General features: G+C 45.3%; 1 protein-coding gene across 4 annotated transcripts in view; it reads right to left on the bottom strand.

Moving 5' to 3' along the window:
• Positions 1–18,109, bottom strand: part of b3gntl1 (UDP-GlcNAc:betaGal beta-1,3-N-acetylglucosaminyltransferase-like 1) — a 320,936-nt gene that overhangs the window by 81,060 nt on the left and 221,767 nt on the right. For all 4 annotated transcript variants that reach the window (XM_041217352.1, XM_041217353.1, XM_041217354.1 and 1 more), the window contains one exon: positions 763–858. In XM_041217352.1, coding sequence (XP_041073286.1) covers positions 763–858 — 96 coding nt within the window. The remainder of the gene's footprint in view (positions 1–762; positions 859–18,109) is intronic.

Raw genomic sequence — 18,109 nt, 5'->3', positions numbered from 1 at the left:
CCTAGGTCTCGAGAAAGAGAAAAAAATAAAGGTTAGCTCCCCAGGGTGTGTCTGATAATGATTTGATGCGGACCCAACCCTCTGTCCCCAGGTGACAGGGAAATAAGAGAATGCACCATTGACGTGACGCAGAATGGTGGGTAGAGGGGAACCCCACACAAAATCTCTCACAACATACTGAATTCTGGACAAACAGAGATGGGTGATGCGGATTTGGTCTCCTATTCTGCTCAGTTCCTGAGGCCTGACTTTCGCCTGTGATGCCCCAGCCTGTGCTTTCAATGGTAGCATAATAGGCAGTTACCCAAAAGAAGCCTGGTGCTTTCCCACAGGAAAAGAGCAAAATTCCCACTGCTCCGTATCGCCCACACTTTGTGTACAAACCAAATTCCTGTGGAAATGTAGCTTTATTAATTTGGAGTTCAAAATTTTAAAATGAATGACATGGAACAGGTTTAATTTTGATGACTGTCCCCAAGGGCGGTATTTTACGCCAAAAGGATTTCCCGGTCCCGCTGAAGCCAATGGGTTTTTTGATTGGCTGGCCTCATTTTATGGCCCCGCCCCCGCCAAAAATGGGGCTGTAAAATTCCGCCCCAAGAGTTAATTACACTCGACTTAGCCGAATACCTTTAAAGCCGCAGTGTTGTTAATGATTTACAGTAAGGGGCTCTCTAACTTCGATCCAAACTGACAGATCACCGAGATAAAAGCCTCCTATCCTTTCTTTGCATCTTATTGTGAGTGGACAGCTGTACTCACTTTGCCACTTTCATCAAACTTCCCAATGCAGTCAAACCATTCTCGAGCGCAGAACCAAGTTGGCATGATGACAGTAGGACCATGGGAAGTGAACACCTGCCAAGAAGAGAAAGAGTGTTATTGAAGAACCTGCGGATTAACTCTCACCCTGGAGCAGATCTGTATTTTCCTATTCCTGAGGTCTACTAGCGATAGACAGCTGAGCAACTTTACTTTTAAAACTTTGTCCCCCGACTTCTCTTTGCAGCTTAGTCTCCTCTTCCTTTGTCCACCTGTTCGTTGCTGCAGAGAGGGTAGGCGCATGACCTGCTCCCGTGCTGCTGCCAAAAGTCCACTGCCAGGAGATGCCAACTGCCACCTGGGTGTGGCCCCACCCTAAATATATCTGCTGCATGGCGACCCGTGTTCATCCCAGCTCGGACAGTGAATGGAGCAGATTGGGTGTCAATCTTCCATTCGCCCTAATCTATGTCCTTGGCTGCCAGTATTCTAATAATCCATCAGGACCCCTATTTTAAAAATCAAGACAATTACTGGAAAAGGTGCATTTCTGTCTAATTTTCACTAACGTCCTCCCCTCCTGTAGTTCCTGGCTCCTGTGGGCTGTGGTTCCACAGCTGAAGCTCCAATTCCTCTCCCAAGCAGCCCTTTTTTCCAAAAAAAAAAATGTGTGAGCTTGAGATGGTTCATTGGACAGTGACTGTGGAATCCATCCATGACTGAGTTTCTATTCCTTAAGGCAAAAGCATTAAGGCCAGTTAGCACACCCCCAAGTGCTGCTGTGGTTGAGCACAGCTAACCCAAACCAAATCAATAGTGAGACCTGAGATCTTCCTTCTGCCTGCTACAGTATCTCACTGGATATACTCAGGAGAGCTCCATGTCTTCCTACCTCTTAGTTTTTAAAAGAAATTAGTTTGCTTAGCTGGTGAGTTTCATCAAAGGAACCTTGAGAAATGAAAGCCCGCGTACACTTTACTAGCCTGTTTGTCTCCAGTTATTGGATAAACTGCAAATTTGGCATATGCAAAATTTGAGATCAGGTCTGGCAGGTTCGATCGAGGTATTCAAGAGGGAATTGGATTTGAAAAGAAAGAGAACGTGCAAGGTTGCGGGGATAAGGCAGGGAAGTGGGACTAGGTGGCGTGCACTTTCAGAGAGCCTGTGCAGACTCATGAGCCGAATGGCCTCCTTCTGCACTGTAAAGATTCTGTGAAAGCAGATGTAAAATCAGCGGAATAACAGCCAATAACCCAGTGCATGCCTGGGATCAGAACATTTCAACTGCATGCTGTAACTAGGGCAAATAATAAACTTTTACCAAAATTACTTTAGAAACCATCATTTTCACTGCTTCTGGTTGGGGTTGGGGGGGGGGGGGGTGTTTTTGTGTGTGTGTGTGTGTGTGTGTTGGGGGTGGGGGTGTGGTGGGGCTGAAAGTCAACTTTTGCGAAGACTGCAAAATGGAAGATCGACTTGTCCGCTGTACACTTCACCTGATTTTCCCTCACATTAAAGTCAATAGAAAGGAAACGTGGGCATGTATAAGACTGCAACTATCCCTTCTGCGCTTCTGCCAAAGTTTGTGTTTCACCCTTTATGTGTCAATCACAAGAATCGGGCAGCAAATGGTGTCACATGGGGTGAATGTAGGATATCAGTTATATCAGTGGGATGTTGCACTGTGTCAAAACGCCTCCGGCAGTTACAACTTAATTCCTCTGCACGGTTAGCCTCAATATCTTCTCCAAGCTATTTTTTTCAATGATAACATCGGCATTCCATTTATAAAGAGAAATATTTCTGAAGTGCTGCAAGACAGGGGAAAATATTCAACGTTCTAGTTCTTTAAAGCTGCATCAATGGGCATTCCTGATTCCCAATTCCCTAATATATCATATTTTCATAAAGTATCAGTCCACAAGACACGATATCCATATTGCAGTTCATACCAGTCTGTAACCTAATCTGACAGAATTTTTTGGTATGCTTAGCTAGAGATTGGATTTCCAATCTTTTTGTAGCCTGGTGACCACAACATCTAACATCATTCTAATTCAAGCTGCTTGAACCGGATGGGACACTTTCTAATCACAAGTGATATAGCTATCCCAAAACTTGTGGACACGCAGCTTACACTCTAGGTGACCTCATTAGGGCAGCTGCAGATTCTGACTGCATGTGACTTAGATAAACAGTCCTCTGATAAGTTGGAAAACAACAGAGCCACCCTATAATGAAGCCGTGTTTGTGAATTATACAAAAAGGGCGGCTATGAAGGAGTCTTGTGCGCTTTCCCTATTACAACAGCAACTGTACAAGTTATATCAGTGCTCATGGCACTTCAAACAATGTGGCAGTAATGGGCTACTGTGCAGTACAAAGAAACAATGGGGTTACTTCCACAGTATTACATGAATGTGTGTGTAAAGTAATGTATAGGTGAATTAGGTTGACTTCTTCATTTGTGTGGATTGCATTAATGGTATCAATTGTAGCCCAGTTGATAACATTTACTTCTTAAGTTGGAGATTGTAGGTTCAAGGACCTTTTTAAGGGTATCAGGGCATACGGGGATTGGATGGGAAAATGGAGTTGAGGTAGAAGAACGGCCATGATCTTATTGATTGGTGGAGCAGGCTTGTGGGGTTGTATGGCTCATGCTCCTATTTCTTATGCTCTTATAAACTAGATTGAGACTCCAGTGCAGTACAGAGGGAATGAGATCTCATTTGTCCAGGTCAAAGCAGTCCACTTGATTGGCACCACATCCACAAACATTCACTCCCTCCACCACCGACGCACAGTAGCAGCAGTGTGTGCCATCTACAAGATACACTGCAGGAACTCACCAAGGTTCCTTCGATAACACCTTCCAAACCCACAACCACTGCCATTTAAAAGGACAAGGGCAGCAGACAGATGGGAACACCACCACCTGGAAGTTCCCCTCCAGGTTACTCACCATCCTGACTTGGAAATATATCACTGTCGCTGGGTCAAAATCCTGGGACTCCCTTTCCTAACAGCGCTGTGGGAGTACCTACACCACAGGGACTGCAGCGATATAAGAAGGCAGCTCACCACCACCTTCTCAAGGGCAGTTAGGGATGGGCAATAAATGCTGGCCTAGCCAGCGACGCCCACATCCCATGAATGAATTACAAAAAAAAATCTCTTGTGGAATAGATGTTAAACTGAGGCCCCTCTGCCCTCTCAGCTGGACATAACGGATCCCATTGCACTTATTTTGAAGAAGATCAAGTAGCTTCCACCCAGTCTTCTCACCAATACATATCCGCCAACCAACATCACAGAACAGATTATCTGATCATTAAGCACATTGCTGTGGACAAATTGCCTCTCATGCTTGCTACATTACAACAATGCATGTTTTTTTTCGCATTTAAGAAAGGTACATTTTTCTATAAATGGAGATTTTATATGATACCTTTCTAAGATTTAACAAAAACTTGCACATAAAGTATTTTGGATTTTTTTTTGTAGGATAAAACCAATTGATTGGTTAGAATGCCGTCAGGTTTTGTGAGTACAGATTATTTCCCATATTTGCTGCTAACTTAAAACTAGCCAATGCAGACCAAAACAAAATGCTGTGGATGCTGGAAATCTAAATTACAAACAAGATATGCTGGAAATACTCAGCAGGTCCAACATCATTCTGATGAAAGATCATCAACCTGAAACATTAACTCTTTCGCTCCACAGATGCTGTCTGATCAGCTGAGTCTTCGGCCATGCAGTTACTGTGGAACTTTTTTTTTTGAAATGATTCAATGTCATAAGATACTAGATAAATACTTCAAAGCATTATTCTTGAATGTATTTTTTGAAATAAGTGTTGGAAGATGTAATGTCCGGAAGCATAGTCCTTCCACCTCTAGAATCTTATTTCCAATGTTGCTTGGACAGCAGCTGACATCTGTTGGGAATATTATAGGTCCTAAACTGAAATTAACCAGTGTAGTGGGGCGTTTGGCAGCAGGTGGCGATGGTAGGGGTGAGCACCGAGTGGGGGAACCGGTCGGCCCTTGTAGGCCCCTCCCTGCAGGAAGCAGTGCCTTTAACAAGTGGAGGGGGGAACTAGATACCATGAGGCGAGAGAGAATACAGGCAGGACTTGTGAGTGGCAGTGTGGCAGGAACCTAGGACAGCTTGAGCCCCCCTGAGGGCAACTGAAGAGCCAGGAAGTGAATTAGGACCTAAGTCAGACTGACTGGCAGCACCTCTTGGCCTGGGAAGCCTCTTGGAGAGAGAGGGGAGCAGGGCTGCTGCCAGGAGCTGGGCAGCTGGACAAGTTTGAACATGCCTGGTGAGTGTGGTGCTGAGGAGCCAAGGCCTTGGCAAAGACAGAGATCTGGAGCATTGGCGGTGAATATTCTCTGTAAATAGTTTGTTTCTTGGAGTTACGCTTTCCCTTAATAGTTTGTACAGTTTTGATAACAGTGGAATAAAGGAACTTTTTTTTAACCTTTGTGCAGTCCATTTGCTGAAATCATACATTATCCCAGGGAGCTTGACTAATGTGCCGTGGAATTAATTACATATCATGCCGGGGGGATGGGGGCGTTGTGGTAATGTCACTGGGCTAGTAGTCCAGAGGCATCAGCTAACGCTCTGGGGACACAGGTTCAAATCCCACCACGGAAATTTAAATTCAATTCATAAAATCTGGAATTGAAAGCTAAACTATGCAACTATCATCGATTGCCATAAAACCCCATCTGGTTCACTAATGTCCTTCAAGGGAAGGATATCTGCCATCCCCTACCTGGCCTACTTGTGACTCCAGATCCACAGTAATGTGGTTGACTCTTCACTGTCCGCTGAAATGGCCTAGCAAGCTATTCAACTCAGTTGAAGGGCATTTAGGGATGAGCAACAAATGCTAGTGATGTCCACATCCTATGAAATAATAAAAAAACCCACCCTTCTTCAAATGTTACACTAACTGGGGAACCTACAAATCTGTCACATTAAACATAGTAAAATGGAAATGTCAGGTTGCTAAATGCTGAAGATCAAAATAGGATGATGTTGCATCTCCATGGCATGTACAATCAAGACTGTCATTAAAAACATGCTCCAATTCCTGCCATTATATCATTCACCTCTAGGATCAGACACAGAAAATATGCATGAAAAATCTCGATGCAAAACAGTTAAGTTTCTGTTTCCAAACGGAACAAAAAAACAGTTGAAAAATAGTAGCTAGGCATCTGACTTTGTTGGAAATTAAATGTATTCTGTCACATGCAAAGTATTAGTGAGTTTTAAAGCATGTCCATTCCTGCCACAGCATGTCATCCCATTGCACAGCTTAACCCCCTCCAAGACATCTCTGGAACCATCAGGTTGGGATTGTTCTTAGCAATGCGTCAGCACGCACACTAACAAAGCAGACAATTCAGCCTGCAACTTCAGTCTGATTAATTAAATCTAAACCCTCTATGGTAAGTAGGATAGAGAAGCAATGTCTGTGCTCCAGGCTGCAGTGGTACAAAGACCCTGTTGTTTCAGTCACAAGAAAGATGCTAAAACCTTTCCAAACAGTCAACACACAACTACTTCTTTGTACATGCACAAGGTCGAAAATTGTTGGAATAATCAAGTGAGGCTACGGCAATACTTGGCACCACAAGCACAAGATCCCAATTATTTTGTTTGTACAAAGTAACAAATGTGGTTTGTACCATATCGATAATGTCAGCATCAAAATATTATTATCTGGATGTTCTGAGCAGAATTTTGCTCCCAGGGAGAGAGTTACATGGCTGTGAACCAAAGTCTTCAGGACATAGAGTAAAGCAACATTTGGACAGTTTTGAAACTTTGCTCCGAATTTTCCTTCCTTGTTGCCTTAATTTTATTTAATACAGTAGATCGCCCATAAATTTGTTCATGGTGAGCTGGAGGTCAACCGTAAAGAGCGTGGGCTGTGAGTAGGCAACAGGGCGAGTTGTGCATGTGGCCGCTGAACGGATGTGGAAAGAACCATGTTCAAAACTGCTGAAGTAAAGGTTTTCCTGGAAAACACGAGTCAACTGGGGTTTTTTTGATGGGATGGACTTTCTGCAGTGTGGTGAATTCATGGGATATGTTATGATGTCACTTTAAGGGAATACACAAGTGAGCAGCAAACCAGGATGTAGAACAGCAGGTAACCAGCATCAGCTAGTAGTGTGGTGTAGGAATTGCAGCTGTGCTGTCCCTGTTGCTGAATCCATAACGTAGATCTGTCTGCTGAGCCATTCTGTACTGCATCTTTAAATAAACCGAACCTACACATAGTATACCAGCCCTGGTGTGAGCTTCATGAGTTTGTATAAAGCAAACATAGAAACGCAACATGATGGCAGCGATGTGAATTTGAATACCGCAGGACTAGCCCACAGGCAGGATTTGGTACGATGCAGAGGCTGTTTGTACATCAAAACCCGGGAGGCAGAGACCCTCTACAGACAGTGCTTTGCAGAGCAGTGAGATTTGTGGACTAGCCGGATTGGTGGTTAAATGGAGCAGGAAGTCAGATCAGAGTGGTGCAGTGCAGTCGGTTCTGAACCAGGCAGGAAAAGCTGCAGCTCCATTGCGACGCCCGCGGGGGCTATCCCTGTACAAAAGGCAAAAGAGTACGAAATGGGGAAAACGTAAACTGCAGCCACGACACGAGGGAAGAGGACAACAAAACACAGCAGCTGCACTGGTGAATGTCTCCTCAGAGCAGAGAGGTTATAAATCCCTGACACCACACTACCAGCTGCTGCTGATCACATCCTGATTACTTGCTTATTTGCATATTCCCTTAACGTGGCTCAGGACCCACATTATACAGGGATACGGAGTATACTGCTGTACCATCTTCTAACAGATCTTCCTGATGTTGCAGTGAGTTGGAGGCCAGGCTGTTTGAGTCAGGCTGCTGGAAGTGGGAGGGATGACTATGCGTTACCATTAAAGAACATTGGAAAGTAGCTAAGTAATGTGCTTAGCAGCAGTGAGCTAAGTTATTTCTGGAATATATTGTGGAATATATTAACTACTATAGATAAATATATGTGTGCACTTTGCAAATAAAAATGTTTATGAAAGTATCGGAAAGAAGGTGGTAATTTGGACTGAAGATAATAAAATGGGCTGCAGCAGTTCAAGAAGGCAGCTCACTGCCACCTTTTCAAGGGCAACTGGGAATGGGGAATAAATATTGCCCCAGCCAGCGAAGCCCACATCTCGTGAATGAATTAAAAAAAATTGACTTCTTATTGGAAATCTCACTGTCTGGGAACCTGATAATGTATTTCTCTGACTGACTTTTTAGGTGCATCTATCTACATTTCTCTCACTCACTTAGGTATGGGAATTAGCTAGGTGTTGTTTAAACCATGACTTTTATTCAGCCATAAAGGGGATTTCACCAAGACAAGGACTTCACCGTATCCGACAATACTCTAGTGACTACACTTCAAAAATAATTTCATAGGCTTTGAGATGTACAGTCATCGTGAAAAATGCTTTCTTTTCTTTTAACTACAGTATGAAAAAGGTAGAGGTTGGCATTTTCTTAGGAAGTCAGAAATCACTAACATTAGTTAACAAACTCAGGGATATTGCACTCGCCTCTGGGGCTGGAGGCTGTCGGTTTAAGCCCTGTTCTGGAAACTTGGGCCCTCAAAGTCTAGGGTCACACTCCAGTGCAGCACCGCTGGAGTGCTGAATGGTCAGAAGTACCATCTTTTGAATGAGATGTTAAATCAAACTCCCATCTGCTTGCCCAGGTCCCAAGGCACTCTTTACAGAGCGAGGAAGTTGGCCTAGTGTGCTGGTCAATACTTATGCTTCAGCAAACATCATTAAAACAGATATTCCGGTCAATATCAAATTTCTGTTGGTTGGATCTTGCTGCGCACAAATTGATACATATCAACAGTGATTACACTTCAAAATTACTTATGGTTTCAAAACACTTTGGGGCATCGTAAGAGAATGAAGGGAGCTATATAGATACAAGTCTTCCTTAATATAAAACTTACATTTATCTCACCAAAATTACATGAGCTAAAGCAAATTTTGGCTTGCTGTTTTAACCAAAAGATTTTTCTAAAAACATCTTTAAATATTAACATGAGCAAAATACTGTGGAGCCTGGGAATCTAAAATAAAAACAGAAAATGCTAGAAATAATGAGGATCTGTGGAGAGAGAAAAAGAGTTAATGTTAATGGGTCACCACCCTAAACCATGGGATAAGCCACATGGGCGGTGGGCTGGGAGGTGGGAGGCAGCGGTAAAAATAGCAGGGAGCTGCGCTTCGACAACTTCCCGATGCAGTTCCACCACTGGGCCAACTTCCCAGCAGCAGGGCCAGATGTGGAGTGGCTGCCCACTCCTGGGGGTGGGCAGATGATTTCCAAACTTAAAGACCCTGGTCTTACAGTTCACTCAGCAAATCCAAGTAACCTTGGCAACATGCACTTTAACCTGCATGTGGTGGTCCAGAGCTATGGAGAGTGATGGTTGAGGTTCCAACATTCTTTCCATCACACAGCTGACCAGGAATCTCTCCCGCTTTCACCGCCTGCCTTTGGCGTGTGTTGGAAGGATTTGCAGGTGGATAGTCAACCTGTTTGGCCGTGTTATGAATGGACCTTCTGTACCTACACAACATGGACTGTGGCGATTCAAGGAGGTGACTCATCACCACCAGTGATGCCCACATCTTGTGAAAGGATAGATTAAAAAAAAAATTAGCAGGCTACCTCCGGTAAAATGACCGCGTTATCCTGCAGTTGTGGCAAATGCAGGTGCAGGACCCACGTTTCTCCCCAGCGTCAAGGTCCCGATGCCTGTGGTAAAATTCAGCCCATGACCTATATTTCTCTCTCCACAGATGCTTTCAGGCCAACTGAATATTTTCAGCATTTTCTGTTCTTTAAATATTACCCTTTTGCCTTAGAGTCCCTCTTACTTCATGGTTATAGAGGGTGGCGGGGGCGGGGTTGGTGGATTTTCCTAGGCCGTTGGGGTGGTGGATTTGGAGGCAGAGAGGAGAGCAAAACCAGCAAAAAAGCTCCGGGTGCTTTCCTGCCTCATTCCATCTTTCCAAGGGGAGGGTCGGGAACCTCCTTGATAAACCACAGGGCAGTGGTGGAAAGGCAATTAAAGTATTTAAGGAGGCAATCGAGAAGAAATTTATACCCACAATGCATTTTAACCAACGGTGGACAGGTCTGGAACACAGCAGTTTAGAGAGGGTGAGTTAAGAGCAGTAAGTCTTTGAGACCTGCAAGCATCATGAATTCATTATAATAAAGGGAGAACGCAGCAAGTCAGAGGTCGACCATATCAGAAGCCTGTGATAACAGGAGCAGGTTTATTGCAAGGGGAATTGAGTAAAAGTTGCTACATTTGTAAAGGGGCCTTAGTGAGATCACAACTATGCACCATTTTTGACCCCTCACTTCAAAAGGGATATACTTGCATCAGAAGCAGTTCAGAGAAGGTTCGCTAGGCTGATTCCTGGGGTTTGTCTTATGAGGAAAGGTTGAGCAGGTTGGGCCTGTCCCCATTGGAGTTTAGAAGGTTGAGAGGTGATCTTATTGAGACACGCAAGATCCTGAGAGGACTTGACAGGGTGGATGTTGAAAGGATGTTTCCCCTTGTGGGAGAGTCTCGAACTAGGGGACACAGTTTAAAAATTAGTGGTCTCCCATTTAAAACAGAAATGGGGAGAAAGCTTTTGCTCAAGGGTCATTAGTCTGTGGGATTCTGTTCTCAAGAAAGGGCTAGAGGCTGGTTGATTGAATATATTCAAGGCTGAGTCAGATAGATTTTGATCGACAAGGGAGTTAAGGGTTATGGGAGGCTGACAAGAAGTGGAATTGAAGCCACAATTAGATCAGCCATGATATTATCAAACAGCAGAGCAGACTCGAAGGACCAAATGGCCTACTCACGCTCCTATTACTTGAGTTCTTGCATTCTTGATGTGGTCTTGGTAAGGGAATTACTGGTAGCTCTAGCAGGAGACTTTCAATTGAAAGGGGCTACAGACCTTCCCCGCCTCCTTTCAATTTTCTTCAGAAGTAGCTCCACCGAGTTACCACAACACAAATCTGTACGTAGACACTGAAAACCGCCAGTGGCCTTTCAATTGCACACTCAGTTGGGCTCCCAACTCACCATCCTGCCCACCAAACCTTATCTGTCTGTGCGTGTGCGATTGTGCATGTGTCTTGGGGCGAGGGTGTGGGCACCTGTCCGCTCCCCAATGATCCGAAAGGGAGCCAGTGTTTGCATTTCTTGGTGCCAAGTTTCCACTGCCAAGCATTCACCCACTCTCTGACCCGGATGGCGTTTCTGGGGGCTTTGTTTCCGGGTCAGTTTAAGAGGAGAGGAGTTGCCACGCCTGTGCCACTGGCCAGGCTTGCTGATGGCTATCACCCACAGGTTGGTGCCCGTGTGCCCTCAATCATAGTGAGGTGGCGCTCAGCGCTAATCATACCCCCACCCCAGGATTCTCACACTCTCCCTTGTTTCTCCTCAGTCAGAGGGTCGGATTGAGGTGTAATATATATAGAAAAACAGGTAAAACATTGCTTGCAGGACTGCTCTGAAATAATTGCTGGGATAATTTGTGAAACAAATTCTGTTGCGGTTAAAGGAACGAACCCTAATTTGGATGGCAATCCTGGTGTGGGCTCCTGATTGGACATCTTCCAGAAAGTTCAACCCTCTACTTGTGATAATCCATGGGCAGAATGTTATGGTCCCCTGCTTGCGGGTTTGCAGATTGGGATTCTCATCAATTCCCAGTTGGCCTTCCTGTCCGCAATGTTTTTTAGGAGGCAAGTGAGGGTATGGGTTGCCAGCCCACCCTTGCTCCAATTGAGGTCCTGAAGTGACCGATTAATGGCCACTTGAGGGCAGCGTTCTGCCCAGTTGCAATTTTGAGGCCAGCGGGAGGTGGTCAGGGATTTGCCTGGGGCGGGGGGGGGGGGGGGGGGGGGGGGGTGGGGTGTGTGTGTGTGTGTGTGTGTGTGTGAAGCCCAGCAGGTCACTTTGCTCAGGCCTCTGGTGGGAAAGTGGGGGCAGCACTTCCATTACTGGCCCCCTTTCTAAAAATTGGGCACATTCACAAGGTCTGCCCCCCAACCCCAGAAGCTCCCTCCCTAACTGGCCAGGCCATTGAGTCCCCACCCCCCCCCCCACCCCCTCCACCCCCCCACCCCACTCTGCTTACCACCCATGGGCCCGCTGTCCAATCCCCATTTCGAGAGCCTGCACCTACCTGGTACTGTGGGTTCTGGCACTTAGACTGGTGGGACACAGTGGTCACTGCTCCCAGCCAATCAGATTGGTTGGCCGTTTTCTGAGGCAGGACTTTCTCCTGAGCCAGGGGCTTGAAATCTCGCCTCCAGCCAATCAACGCTTCTCTCAGCATTAAGTGGCTGCAGCAATTGGTGAGGGTGCATTCCCTGCCAACTCATCAGGAAACCCTATCATCCAAAAAGTCTGGAAACCAACCTACCATTGGTGCAATAACTTAAGATGGCAAAATTCCACCCAGGAAGTTCAGATTTTGGAGCAAAAATAATATACCTAATAATTCCTTTCAAAAGTTTCCTTCAGATGGCAGGATGGGGCAACTTCCATGACAACTCCTGCTCCTGTGCTGGACGTCAGTAGTACAGGCAAAGTGTGTTGCTCAGGCCTTGGTGTTCTGCTATTTCCTGACCCCGGAGACAGGTGCAGGGAAAATCTGGGGTGGGGGTGGGGATGGGGCGGGTGGTTGCTCTGCTTTGGTGAACCACATTCATTTTTCTCGCAAGAACCTCTGGTACCCGACTTCAGCCTAGAGGAGATTGTCTTGTGAGCCGATGCAGTTTCCTGTTCGCTCTTCACGCTCGTTATGTCCCCAACTCTCAGCTCATTCCTCTTCCTGTCATGTTAACCAAAACGTGTGCTTGACCCTCTCCACCCCCCAGTAGGGTTGCCATCTGTGATTAAAACGTATTCCTGGAGGTTTCATCACATAACTTTCCCCCATGCTTTAGCTATTTGTCAGCCAACATGCCCATCCCTGTGACGCACTGCCTTCCTACGTCATGTGGAAAGCAAAAAGATTCATTGCCCAGTTGGATGATGCTTGACTGTCAGCCAAACAGCCCTTTTCTTTCCCAGTATTTTTTACATCTGGTAGAGAGAAGTGTTCACAGAAAAAGACAAAAAAAAAGACTCAATCCTTTTTAGTGTTCCAATGATTTTTCTCCAGGACTGTGTACAGCAATAAACTGGAGATTGATTTTCAATCCAGGAGAGTTGCCAACCCTAACCCCAAGTCGACCAAACTTATCTCTTGAAATCGACTATTTTTCAAATGGGAACTATTGTACCCTGCTCAAAAAATGTCAAAACATTATATATTTCCATAACACTGGTAATAGCTGGACATATTAGACCCAATTAAAACTTGAGAATTTTACTCATTACATACAGCACAATGAGGGTTCCAGTGTCCCCCTGAGGATAGAGATAGGAACTGTGTAAAATCTAGATTAACATGTGATATTCTTCTCTCCGAATTTCTATTGCATAAAGTTAACTCTTACTACATTGTGAAACAATATAGCCATGAGCTAAACTAGACCTCCAATTAAAGATAACACATGAAAATTACTCATTCTTTACCAGTATCTTTAAAGGTTGAGGGGATGTTCTGGGGGTTGGGGGAGGGGGAAACAAAGCTCATTAAGGAAGAATCAAATGATGTGAGGTCACCTTTGACTCAACACAATGTGGCTTTAATAAAGTGATTGCAGAACCCTTTGGAGAGAGAGAGAGAACATGAGCATTCATTCTTCCCTAAACATTTTTTATTGAATAATATACTTTATTCATAAAATATCTGGAAGAACATTACAAAACATTTCTAAATGGCCATCACAAAAGGTACAATCAAATTCAACTTTTACACATGAATCACGAGGTGCATCAACACAATCATTTCAATATGGTCATTACAGACAATCAGACAATGGTATTGGAGTTATCAACATACATCATGTTGCACATGAGCAATAATTAGAAGGCACATGGCTGGCCTTTCATGCCAGGACTCTGAGGTCCACAATCTATTGAACTAAAGTTGATCCATTTTAATTTAAAGTGGCAGTAAACTCTGAACAAATGTGAAGTTGCAGCAGTGCAAGAGCACCTTCCCCCTTGCTGCGTGAGGCTACTATGGAATTTTTACACCATTTGTTTACTCAGACCATTACCGAGTGCCGTCGCAATTTAAACGCACACAGCCTGCTTGATAAAATCTGCTCCAGTAAACTAAGCCCTGTGCTGCCTTATCTCCACTGTTGTTTGTTCCTGCTTCTCAATTCCTGTTTGTCCATGTGCTCAATCTCAAATCAGAGTCAGAAGTATTTACCATCAATCAGTGGAGTGTTAGAAACAGATAATCCTTGTTTAAACTGCTCTAGTTTAAAATAACAAAAGGGCGAATGGGTCAAAGCTCCAATGTCATCTATCTTTTAGCTTGTAATGAAGAAATACATAACAAATGCCTTAAAGTTTCTTACACTCGTGATTTCTGGGAGTGATTAGGCCATTCACTAACCAAGGAGCTTGATGTAAAAAAAAATTAAAATGAGACAGAATTGCTTACTAAGTGTTAAATAAACCACAAAATGAAATAGCAACTCTTTACTCATTCTATCATGATCATATTATATGTTGTTTCAACCAAGTCAGAGCGATGCTAAAGAGAGTTAAAGGTGGCTCCAAAAATGATCCTGATCAAAGGCTGTAAATGGCTATTAAGATGTCATGACTACAGAATAAGACTTGATTGAGAATGGGATTAAACAAAGTTGCAAGACTTATACTGTGATGTCAAAAGCAGGTGAGTGGGTCCCACGATATAACGTTTAGAGGAGAGCCCAGATGATTGAATATTGCCATCAAAGCCTGAGCTTCAGCCTTCAAACAGACTCCCAACTACAGGAGACAACATTTACAATTTTGCTTGTACTGCTTTTAAAGGGGAAGTTAAGTTTGGGGTGAGCACTATGAATGGCCTGGTCCATCTGGATGTGGTGTGCAACTCTAAATTCATTTCTTTTGTCAGGCAAGAAGTGGGGCAAATGTGACCAAATGACATAACCCGAGGGATTTACTAAAAATGTGTCTCTAGATAAAGCTGCACCAGTCACTGAAGACAATGGATGTGCTCAAGATAAATGCTTGAAAAAAAAATGGCTGACTTTGACAAAGCAGCCTGGAAAATATTTATTGGGGATGAAATTGGACTTGGGCAGAGGATCCAAAATGGGTAATATCACACTGTTCACACCCCTTATAATGGGCAACCGATACAATACCATTTGTTTTGTGTCCCCAGCCAAATCCCATTTTGCCCCCATGGTTGCATCATAATAGAAAGAAAATAGCTCACACTTCTTTAGCACTTGCGCTTGTCCCACCAGGACTTCACCTCAGAGCCAATTGAGGATTTTTGAAGCAAAGTCGCTGTTGAAGCGTGGGATGGACTGCTCTCTGAAATGATCAAGCAAGCCAATCAGTCCAAGGGCAATTACGGATGGGCAACAAATGCTGGCCTTGCCAGCATCGCCCACATCCCATCAAAAAATTAAAAAAAAAACAACTTCAGGCAAGTTGGGCACTTTTTGAAGTGCATGCCATATGACTGGAGCAGACAGTAAAATTGGCCCCTGTATCTGCACTGTTGTATACGAAGTAGTAAATATCAGGGTAAAATATCAGTGGGTGGTTGAGGATTTCATTAGACCCGTCTATCTGCCCCTCTTCCACGGCACGTTCATGCTCGGGTGTCCCTACAGAGGGAGCATGTGGTGTTCACCAGTACGCTCGAGTCCTCCAGTGACTGGTGAGCGCCGCATGGACTGCTGTGCAACCCCAGCCCCAGGAACATTCTTTTAATTTAATAAGTTTCCTTTAAAGTTTTGTCCATTTTTTTTAATACTGTGCCCCTTTAAGGGGCTGTTAACTTATTTATTAGTTAATTTGTTAATTAGTTTAATGTCTGTATTGGTACTCAAGAGTATACCCTCTGGTCCCTCTGCTCCTGCAATCCCTTTAGAATTGTATCTCTTATTTTATATTGCCGTTCTTTGTTCTTCCTACCAAAACTAAACACTTCACACTTCTGTGCAATAAATATCAGCTGCTATGTCTCTGCACATTCCACCAGCCTGTCTATGTCCTTATGAAGTCTATCACTATCTTCCTCACCGTTCACAAAACTTCCAACTTTTGTGTCATCTGCAAGTTTTGAAATTGCGCCCTGCACACCCAAACCTAGGTCATTAATATATATCAAGAAAAGCAGTGGTCCTAACACTGACCCGGGGGAACTCAACTATACATCTTGCAGTTCAAAAAAACAACTCATTCACCACTACTCTGTTTCCTATCACTCAGCCAACTTAACATCAATTCTGTCACTGTCCCTTTTATTCTACAGCTTTCAACTTTACTGACAAACCTGTTATGTGGCACTTTACCAAATGCCTTTTGGAAGTCCCACGTACACCACATCAACCTCATTACCCTCATCGACCCTCTTTTGCTTCATCAACAAACTTAACTTATTAAAACATGATCTGCCTTTGGGAATCTGTGCTGTTTTTCTATAATTAATCCACATTTGTCCAAGTGATTGTTAGTTTTGTCCCAGGTTATTGTTGCTTGAAGCTTTCCCCATCACAGAGGTTAAACTGACTGGCTTATCGTTGCTTTGTGGGAAGGAAGGAAATGTCACAAAGACACTGCTACTTCGAAGCAGTTTGGATAAGGATGAAGCGGGAGGTTAGTATATGAGTGCAATTTCCCCCCAAACTGCCAGAAACTGGTTTTAGGATTTTCATTCAGATGTAGTGGAAGCCATGATTAAATATGATAAATTATGATAAAGCGCAGTCCATGGAAAATTGCACAGAAATTGGAAGTGTAGGCCAGTCAGTGTCCTGTGCCTGTCAATGTCAGGAAATAACTTCATGCTGCATCCTAATTTCCAATATTCACAACAACAACAACTTGCATTTACATTGCTATGCAGGAGCAGTATCAGCCAAACTTTAACACTGAGCCCCGTAAGGAGATAGTAGGACAGGTGGCCAAGAGCTCGGTCAAAGAGGTAGGTTTTAATGAGTGTCTTATGGCGGCAGAGAGCCGTAGAGAGTTTTAGGGAGGGATTTCTCAAGTTCAGGACCGAAACTGCTGAAAACGCAGCCACCAATGGTGACCTTTTGACAATTAGGATTGTTGAAAGGGCAGAACTGGAAGGAACGTAGAGTTTTGGAAAGTTGTCGGGCAGAAAATGAAACTCTCGTTTGTTTCAGCCGGATGCATCCTACTCCCCCACCCCAGGGTGCTTCCTGCTCCTGCAGCACCCCCACCCCAGGGTGCTTCCTGCTCCTGCAGCACCCCCACCCCAGGGGGCTTCCTGCTCCTGCAGCACCCCCACCCCAGAGGGCTTCCTGCTCCTGCAGCACCCCCACCCCAGGGTGCTTCCTGCTCCTGCAGCACCCCCACCCCAGGGTGCTTCCTGCTCCTGCAGCACCCCCACCCCAGGGGGCTTCCTGCTCCTGCAGCACCCCCACCCCAGGGGGCTTCCTGCTCCTGCAGCACCCCCACCCCAGGGTGCTTTCTGCTCCTGCAGCACCCCCCCACTCCAGGGTGTTTTCTGCTCCTGCAGCACCCCCCATACCAGGGTGCTTCCTGCTCCTGCAGCACCCCCACCCTAGGGTGTTTTCTGCTCCTTCAGCAACCCCACCCCAGGGTGCTTTCAACTCCTGCAGCACCCCCACCCCAGGGTGCTTTCTGCTCCTGCAGCACTCCCACCCCAGGGCGCTTTCTGCTCCTGCAGCACCCCCCACACCAGGGTGCTTTCTGCTCCTGCAGCATCCCCACCCTAGGGTGTTTTCTGTTCCTTCAGCAACCCCACCCCAGGGTGCTTTCAGCTCCTGCAGCACCCTCACCCTAGGGTGCTTTCAGCTCCTGCAGCACCCTCACCCTAGGGTGCTTTCTGCTCCTGCAGCACCCCCACCCCAGGGTGCTTCCTGCTCCTGCAGCACCCCCACCCCAGGGTGCTTCCTGCTCCTGCAGCACCCCCCACCCCAGGGTGCTTCCTGCTCCTGCAGCACCCCCCACCCCAGGGTGCTTCCTGCTCCTGCAGCACCCCCCACCCCAGGGTGCTTCCTGCTCCTGCAGTTCCCCCCACCCAGCCCCCGCATTACAGCTCTCCAGCTAATTTTCCGATCCGATGGGGCGGACTTTGTCTT

Source organism: Carcharodon carcharias, chromosome 22 (genome assembly GCF_017639515.1).
Source record: "Carcharodon carcharias isolate sCarCar2 chromosome 22, sCarCar2.pri, whole genome shotgun sequence".
Classification (NCBI taxonomy): domain Eukaryota; kingdom Metazoa; phylum Chordata; class Chondrichthyes; order Lamniformes; family Lamnidae; genus Carcharodon; species Carcharodon carcharias.
The sequence above is the reverse complement of the archived record's forward strand: the minus strand, read 5'-3'. Positions and strand labels throughout refer to the sequence as shown.